Below are 8,929 nucleotides of genomic sequence, written 5' to 3' on the forward strand. Positions count from 1 at the left end.
GAAGCTTATTTTCTAGTTGGAGAGAAAGAAAAGAAACCAGACCAATAAATAAAATATAAACTAGGTTAGATAGTGATCAGTGTTAAGGAAAAAACTAGAGCAGAGAAGAGAGATAAGTGTGTAGGGGAGGGTCGATTCTGGATTGGGTGACCTAGTAAGGTCCCACTAAGAAAGCGACCCTGAATAAAAATCTGAGGAAGGGAGGAAGCAAACCATGTAGATATCTGAAAGAAAGAGCATGATAGGTAGAGGAAACAGCATAGGTAAATGCCCGAGGAAGGAGCAAAGGCAACATGTTCTAAAAAGAATAAGGAATCCAGTGTGACTTGCACAGCATAATTAAAGAAGAGCAAGAGGAGATGAGATCAGAGGCAAATGGGACCAGATCTTGCAAGGGGCTTGGGAGTGGCTATTGGGATTTTGTCTTTTACTCTGATGTGATGTAGCCTTTTCGGTTGGAGCAGAGGAGGCACATGAAATGACTCAGTTTAAACAGGATCCTGCTCACTGCTCTGTCAGGAGAGTCTATAAGCGGGGCAAGGATGCCAGGAAGGAGGCTGTAGCAGTAAGCCAGGCAGAGATGAAGTGGCTTGGACAGGTGTGTGGTAGAGATGTGGCAAGCACTTCCATTCTGAGTTTATTACGAAATCAGAATCAAAGGATTGGCCGACAAGTGGGTTGTGGGGAATGTGAGAAAGAGAAGTCAAGGATGACTCTAAGGCTTCTGGCCTGAGCAAATGAAGACTGGAATTGACATTTTCAGAGATGGGGAAGATTGAAGAAGGAATGGTTTTTGTTTTTATTTTAAAGGAGACTGTTTTAGAGGTTATCAAGTATCAGTTTGGGACATATTAAACTAGAGGTACCTATTAAACATTCAAAAGTGATGCTGAATGGTGGATCTGGAGTTCGGGAGAGAGGCCCATCAGGACTGGAATTATAAGCTTTACGAACTACACTCTACTCCCTTAGAGTAATTGAAGACATTGACCCACGTGCAATTCAAGGAAAATGACTATCAAAAATACTAGAATAGTATTTAAAAAAGTCAAATTTAAAAATTCACCCATATCCTGCTACCCTAAAAACACGTTTTCAATTTCTCCACATTCTCGTTTTTGCCCACATGCAAACATAATTTTATGTTGTAATAGCATAGATACAATTTCATAGTCTACTTTTTTCACTTAATATGATCCCATAATTATTTTCCTAAGAGGCTCCCATATGTGTTTCTTGGGGATTAAAAAGGCCAACAAAGTACTGGGCATTGCTGAGAAACATTTCATAGACAAAAATTGAAATCCTACTTTGGTACAAAATTTGGTGCCCCTACAGCTGATATTATATTTATTGTAACCTTTGTGGGCAATTACTATGTGACGGTGACTTTGAGCTGGGACCTGAATGAGATCTGGCCATATACCCTGAAGACTGGCATTCTAGCAAAAGGGAACAGCATGTTTTAGGAAGCAACAGGGAAGCACATTAAGAAGGGTTGCCGGCAGATTCATTTCAGCTGACAGAAAGAAATTTCTCTTTGAAACTTAAAAAATATCTTTTAATTTAAACTACAAAAGAGAAAGTACACCCTTCTCTACCAAGGAAAGAGAAACCACGTGGAATTTAGAACATAGTGAACTACATAGTTCTAGTCTTAAAAATTCTGGGCTCAGACTACATACAAGCTCTACATGGAATCTGATTTGTTCATTCATCCAGTCCCTCACTTGGTACCGGAGTCCAGTCCCTTAATTTTATAGAAACGGCCGAGGGTCTAACACGGTAAATGACCCGTGTAAGTCTTCAGCTGCTTCACAGAGAGTTTTAACTAGGGTTCAATCAGCTCCGCCCTCCACATCAAAGACTCTAAAAAACAAAACATGATTCTGTGCACACGACTCCATCGTTGAAAAAGCCCTTTGTTAGCTGGGAAATGCCCCACCCCTCCCAGGCTCTACTTCCTCACATGCATAGTTATTTACTCAAAAGCAGTAAAATGGAGAAAACCAACCGCCCCTGACTCCCGGAGGGGAAGACGGAGAGCGGGCTTACGCTTCCTCCCAGAGCCAGCAGGGGGGGCACCAGGCAAGGTCTGTGAGCCATGCCTCCCCCACGCCTCTTCCCGCTTCCTCTCCCAACTTCCCCACAGCCGCCGCTTCAACTAAAAGTGGCCATTGACCTTTTAAGCTTTTAAGCAGTGGTGCAATAGAATAGTATTTCAAAGGAAAATAGTTATCGAAATTTTGGAACTGGTTTTCCCGTGTTAATGGTTTGAAAAAGTAGGCCACATTTCGGGGGCGGGCGTGCAGGCAAGGAGATGAGTTCCAACTGAGGCCAGGAGACCTCCATTCGGGTGGAAGAAGGTGAAGGAAAGAAGCGACGGGATCTTTCCGAATTCCCGGTCTCTGGGCGCCAGCCCCGTGGGAAATCGCAGAGACGCGCGCTCTCCAACCTCAGGCACCGAGGCTCACCGCCCAGCACCACCCGGGAGCGCCGGTGAGGGAGTTCTCTCGGCAGTCGGCGCAGGTGAGCGGGGGCCACTCGGCGGCCGGAAGGGGAGTGTGTGGAGCGGAGAGGAGGGAAGGAGCCGGGCCGGACTGGTTTGGGAGACTAAGTAGCACCGCCCGGGGGAGGGGACTGAGAGCGGCCAGCACCGCCTTAGGAGGCGCCGCTCTCCAGCCGCTGGCTGCCTTCTAGGACCTAAGCCGAGCGGACCGCCTCCGGCCGGCTCCCTCCCGCTGTCCGGCGCGGGCACAAGGGGCTGGAAGGGGGCCTTCTCCAACCCATTCTGGTGTCTTCGACGGGGAGGGGCCTTTGCGAGGACCTCCAGTCTCTCTTGCACGCCGCTCACAAAATGTGGGGGCTGGAGCGTCGCGTGGAGAAGGCGCAGAGGGAACGGGAAGGACAGCCCCCGCGGCGGGCCGAGGGGGTCAAGAGTGCGGTGTTCGCTCGACTCTGGAGCACCCCGGCACGGATGGGAAGCAGGCTCTGGCCGCCGAAACGAGGACGGTGGCCGCCGGGGGCTCATCCTGCGCGTCTCCAGGTCAGAGGAAGGCGGGTTCCCAGGCAGCGACACCGCCCAGCTCCGCACCGGAGCGCTAAGTCCGCCTCCCCTGAAGCCTGCGCAGTAGCGCCTCGGCCTTTTTAAAGCAGTAGCGGGGGCCGCGGTCACGTGGGACGAATTCCTGGAAAGTTCCTGGAAAGCGGCCTCCGCAGCGGTCGGGCGGGGCGAGCTGGGAGAGCGGGTTAGGGCAGGAGGCGGGGAGCAATGGAGGCGCGTCGGGCTGGGAAGTCGCGCGCACTCATCGTTCCGGGGACAGACGTTTAACTCTTGCCAAGTCTCGCCGCCGCCGCGGCTCGCGGGTCTTGGGCTTCCCTTGAAGCATGAGCCACCGGCGCTGCGCGGGCCGCGGACAGTGCGCGCCTGAGCTCCGGGCGCACAGCCTCAGGATCCCCTGTGCCCACAGTCCGGGCACCAGAGGAGCTAGGGCCGGGGCTGGCGGCAGGTACTGGTCCTAGGATCCCAAAGGCTCCACCCTAGGAGGGTCGCTGGGGAGGAGGGCACCCAAGCGCGGCCGCGAGCGCCGGGCTGCTTTGGCTTCCGCAGTCGAGAGCAGCGGAAAGGAGGGAGAGAGTCTCAGCTGCGTTTCTGCCCCGAGGCCGGGCGCTGTTGCCGGCTTTCTCCGGTTCCTTCCCGGCGTCGAAAAGTCTCCGGAGTTTTTTTTTTTCTTCCCCCTAAACTGCCATCCAAATTAATAATCCTCCTAATAACCTGATCTCCCGCTCCTCCCCACCCGCCTGCCTCCCGCCCTGGCTCCTTACTCCTCCCTCTGTCCTTCCCACCTCCTTGGTCGCAGTCGGAGGGAAACCCAGCAGCTCCAGGGTTGGGGGTGTCCAGGCCCAGAAGAGGGATGTCGGAGCCCGGGGGGTCTAGGCGATGATCCCCAGGGCTTTTGTTTGTCCTATGCGCTGAGGACTCCCGCTGCCCCCGCCGCTGAGCGGCGGGCTTGTCGCATCCCAGGCACCTCGTTGCAAAATTAAAAACTGAGGAAACGCGGGCAGACACCCCTCTTCTCCTCGATCCCTCCGGGCTCTCCCGCCCCAGGTCCTCAGGGGAGGCTGCCTAGTGCGGAGGCGGCAGCTGAGGCCGAGGTAAGGGCTCAGCGTTCGTTGTCTTTCGCGTCCCGTGGCTCTCGCTCCCGCCTGCTCGGCCCCGGCCCAGGCTCGGGCCCGGAACCCCCACAAGGGCTGCGCGCTGGGGCGGATTCCTCGACAGCGCCCGCAGCAACAGCAGCAGCGCCGCCTGGACCCGGGAGCAGCCGCCACGGCGCCCCTGACCCCTGCTCCAAGCGGGCACCGGGAACCGGGGGGAGGGGCACGAGGCAGCCTCCCGGCCCGGGATGCGGCAGGTCGAGCCCCTCGGAGCTGCGGGCTGGCTGCTCCAGCTCCGGGAGCCTCGCGGCGCTTTAGGGTGGGAAACCAGGTTTGTGCGGGGTGCTGCTTCTTGGGGTTTTCTGGGCAGTGCGGAGTGTGGGATATGAGTACCAGTTTGGAATCCCTCCCGTTCTTTCCTTTAAACAATTTCCGACTTCTCCTTCACAAGGTCCTATTTACCACGGTGCCCGCAGGTGACTCTTCCAGTCTGCTAGTCTGAGATTTCAGCGAGCAGCCCTGGGCGGGAAGAGACCCGGTTCCCCACCCTCATCCTGTCCCTCGTCCCCGCCCCCTCCCTCTTTCCAACTGGCGTCTCGGATCCCTGCTCTCTCTTTATCCTTCTGTCTCTAGAGCTGGGCCAGGGCAGTAACTGGATGCTTGGGGTTAAATGGTGCGGGAGCATAGACGCGGAGGAGTCCCCGGGATTTTCCACGTTTCTGTCTCTCCACCCACACCCCAGCCAGGGGTCCAGTTTGAAGTGACCCAACTCTACACTTTCTCTTTGCAGGCAAACTGTGGGTGACCGCGCCTGCGGGGGACTTTGCCATCCGTCCATTGGGACCTGGGGAGGAAGATCCAGCAGCTCCCCACCCCCTCCCCCTCCACCACCATTTTGGATACTCCGCAGGGACGCGATTTGGGGTTCTCACTGACTTCCAGGAAGGACGCTTGCCCCTCTCTGACCCCAGCTTGGGCGGCCACCTGTCTTTGCCGCGGTGCCCTTCTCCCATGACCCTGCGGTGCCTCGAGCCCTCCGGGAATGGCGCGGAAGGGACGCGGAGTCAGTGGGGGACCGCGGGGTCGGCGGAGGAGCCCTCCCCCGAGGCGGCGCGTCTGGCGAAGGCCTTGCGGGAACTCAGTCAAACAGGTAGGGAGCGGAACGGCCGCGACGCGTGCGAGAGGGGGTGCCTGCCCACAGACGCTGCTGGGGGCTGTGCTGGTGAGGCCCGCAGCTGGGAAGTGGGGCCGAGGTGGGAAGCAAAGAGGAAGATGGAATAACGTCCCCCTTGCTTCCCGTCCCCGCCTCAGGGCGGGGGACCACAGAGGATGCCGCACAGCCCTGGATCCTTGGGAATGAGAAAGGAAAGTGGTTCTCGAGAGACTCAGAGATCTGGGGGAGGGCAGAGCGGGAGAAGGGCTCCTTGGAAATTGCCACTAAGGGCGTTGAAACCGTGACTATTTCCGCCCTGCTCAAGGGTCGGCACCCGGGCTCGAACCCTAGCGGGACAAAGTGCCTGGCGCCTTCCTTTCCGCGCAGTGCGAGTGAACGCAGCGCTGCCTGCAGCTTCAGCTTCATCCGGCTCCCGGGCGGAGCGGCCGCTGCAGCCCGGGATCTGGGCGGCTAAGTCCAGGGACCGACAGATTGCAACACAGGCGGCTGCAGCGGAACCGGGAGGAGCGCGTCCTTCAGGGGCGGCGCGCCCAGGGTATTGCTGGTTTCAAGTGCAGTCCTGCGCTTTGTGCGGCTTGCTGTCGTCTCTCGGCATCTGAAAGTAGAAGAATGAAAAAAAAAAAAAATTCTGGCGAACTCTCCAGGCTTTCAAAATTTGGATTCTAAACGCTTACGTTTGGGGCAAAGTTGAAGTTTTGGTAGAGCTAGGGAGAGGGGAAAGTTCTCTCACTTGCGGTTGAGGTCTTTCCATGCGGGCCATGAGCTTTTTCCCTCAGCCGAGGGACCGGCAGATTCTGGAATACGAGCAATTTTGGGGAGTGGGAGGGTGGGGGATGGAGGATGCATATTGTTCAAACTTCTTAAATACAGAATGCCTCTTAAGCCATATTTGAAAACGGGATGGGCCCGGGAGATGGTGCAGGCAGATCAGATCGAGAATGCTGGGAAGACCGACGGTTGGGCTTGGATTTGGATTAGGGCAAAGTCCAAAAGACTGCAAACTTGAAGTACTAATTGTACTAATTATCAATTGGGGTTTCCCTCATTTCTCAATGACTGATAAGGAAGCAGCAGACAGAAGCTATTGTACCAGAACTGCACTTTTGAAACAAGTAAATGCAGTACTTTCCAGGGCTTTGAACAGATATGCAGCCATTGACAGATTGGGGAGGGTGGGGGTGGTGGACACCAACAATCCGAAAAGTTACTTCTGTTTTTACTTTTGGAATTACTAGAGTTGGGTTTTCCACTTTTTTTTTTTTTAAAGGGCATGGCTGTTATTTCTAACTTCTGACTTATTCTGATTTACTTTAAATCTTTGATTTCACTCTAGTGCTGGAAGCATCATGCTTTGTCAGCCACTGTGTCATTGCAAATAGTCTTTTGCTTCGTTGGGAGAAAATCTTAACGTACTTTGAAGAACTGCTACAGAAAGTTACCACACACACAAAAAAAGAAAACTGGCTCACAGTTTGTGTTCATGATAACATGGACCTACATTTCCATTAAGTTTCTACCAAAAGTATTTATGGTAGCCTCTGGTAAACTTTCACTCACGCACTTCTTTTTAGAGCTGGAAAAATTGTTGTCAAGTACTTTGCCCTATTTAAAGCATTCTTTATAATAACTATTTTTACCCTCTTTTCTTTTTCTTTTTGAACAAAAACCCCAGGTTGGTACTGGGGAAGTATGACTGTTAACGAAGCCAAAGAAAAATTAAAAGAGGCACCAGAAGGAACTTTCTTGATTAGAGATAGTTCGCATTCAGACTACCTACTAACAATATCTGTTAAAACATCAGCCGGACCAACTAATCTGCGAATCGAATACCACGATGGGAAATTCAGATTGGACTCTATCATATGTGTCAAGTCCAAGCTTAAACAGTTTGACAGTGTGGTTCATCTGATCGACTACTATGTTCAGATGTGCAAGGATAAGCGGACGGGCCCAGAAGCCCCCCGGAATGGCACTGTTCACCTTTATCTGACCAAACCGCTCTACACATCAGCACCACCTCTGCAGCATCTCTGTAGACTCACCATTAACAAATGTACCGGTACCATCTGGGGACTGCCTTTACCAACAAGACTAAAAGATTACTTGGAAGAATATAAATTCCAGGTATAAGTGTTTCTCTTTTTCTAAACATGCCTCATATAGAGTATCTCCGAATGCAGCTATGTAAAAAGAGAACCAAAACTTGACTGCTCTGAATAACTACATGGAATTCTTAAGAACAGCTGAAGTCAATTTAATTTAAATGTGTGATGAGATAGCTAGGTAGTTAGAGTTCCCCCAGATATTTTCACCTGAGTGATGCCTCCCTTCCTATGGCTGAACAAGACCAGTTGATCCTTTTAAGTTAAAAATTAAATGTCCCAAGTAAAGGCTGAAGTAACATTTTATCAATGCCGTTCCTTTCTTTTTGGTCGAAGGTCTAAGTGCCAGTAGTAGAGAAAGAACTCCACGTGGGGGAAGGGAACTGACACAGGCTTAACTTCAATTTTATATGCCTGGTGATCAGAGTCTATTTTAGGACATTTTATGTTTTGCATTCTGATGTACCTAGGGGTTTTGTTGAGCAGATATGCTTGTATTTATCCTTCATTTTATGCAATTAACCAAATCAACCAAAAAAAGTGACCATGAAATCCTGTATTTGTCTTTTTACTACATGTATGAACTCTCATGTGAATGAGTACTGTAGTAATCTAAAGGGAGCCTTACTTCAGAAATATTTCAAACTGGTGCAAACAGAAAAGACTTTGTCTTTTCCTTTAAGGCTAAAGACAAGAATGTCATGCTTTTACAGGTGCAACTCAATCCCTGTTAATAAAACCATGTAGATACAGACATTTTACCTTTTGAAGTAGCTGTGCCCCAACCTGTTGCCATGGATGTTTTTGGAAATGGCTTTAGAAATTTCCAAGTTGTCCTTGAATTGTCTAACCATGGACATTAGCAGTTGTCTCCCTTCTACCATGTAGAAAACTCTTACTTAATTTTCTTCCAGATATAGGGGGATACCTGCCTGTTTTTTCAAAGTGTTTATTTACTGCTGTTACTATTTGATTAGAATGTATTAAATAAAAAAAAAACCCTGACTTTTACAAGTTGCATTTAATTACTTTGAATCGTAGAGTACATACACTTTCATGGTAATAGAGGGTTGCCATAAAAACTTACATCAAGTGAAATAAACCAAATATGCAGCAAGAGGTAGAGCATTACTTGCCCTTCTCTGAAGTTGTGAGTCGTACTTGCCCTTTGCATTTCAGAAATCATGGTTTAGAAACTACAAGAATTGCCAAGTGGCCCGGTCTTTTACGAGTTGAATAAGCATAGCACTGATGCCCTTTGTAGTTCCAAAAACGTGTTTTAGAAACTACAAAAATGTGACATATCGGAGTCTTTTACAGGTTGAGTAGGCATAATACAAAATAAAAAAAGTTTTGTGGCCATTTATTTTTTGCCACATGGTCTCATGACTGTTGTAAATGCACCATCTTTTCTGGAGTTCAGACATTCATTTGCCACCTTAAAAAATTTTTTCCTGTACAGCTGCATGTGATGGTGTCTCACTAGGAAGGTGAACCT

The 8,929-nt window shown here is 50.7% G+C and overlaps 1 protein-coding gene across 6 annotated transcripts; it reads left to right on the forward strand.

Moving 5' to 3' along the window:
- The first annotated feature begins 2,397 nt into the window (after window positions 1-2,397).
- On the forward strand, window positions 2,398-8,445 carry SOCS2 (suppressor of cytokine signaling 2). Of its 6 annotated transcripts, none has more exons than XM_039869050.1 (3): window positions 2,398-2,529; window positions 4,946-5,305; window positions 7,002-8,442. In XM_039869050.1, exons 2-3 carry the CDS (start codon window positions 5,167-5,169, stop codon window positions 7,457-7,459), a joined length of 597 nt encoding a protein of 198 aa, XP_039724984.1. In that variant the 5' UTR covers window positions 2,398-2,529; window positions 4,946-5,166; the 3' UTR covers window positions 7,460-8,442. The 6 variants fall into 6 exon arrangements, with proteins under 6 accessions (XP_039724984.1, XP_039724982.1, XP_039724981.1 ...); XM_039869048.1 differs by lacking the exon at window positions 2,398-2,529 and adding an exon at window positions 2,913-3,046; XM_039869047.1 differs by lacking the exon at window positions 2,398-2,529 and adding an exon at window positions 3,371-3,509.
- Window positions 8,446-8,929: the final 484 nt, after the last annotated feature.

This window comes from Pteropus medius, unplaced genomic scaffold (assembly GCF_902729225.1).
Source record: "Pteropus medius unplaced genomic scaffold, Ma_sr-lr_union100, whole genome shotgun sequence".
In the NCBI taxonomy this organism is placed as follows: domain Eukaryota; kingdom Metazoa; phylum Chordata; class Mammalia; order Chiroptera; family Pteropodidae; genus Pteropus; species Pteropus medius.

Excerpts from the sequence above, each read along its gene's own strand:
- SOCS2 (XM_039869050.1), top strand. The coding sequence starts at position 5,167 with ATGACCCTGCGGTGCCTCGAGCCCTCCGGGAATGGCGCGGAAGGGACG. Across the intron at positions 5,306-7,001 it reads GCGGGAACTCAGTCAAACAG|GTTGGTACTGGGGAAGTATG; the intron begins GTAGGGAGCGGA and ends CAAAAACCCCAG.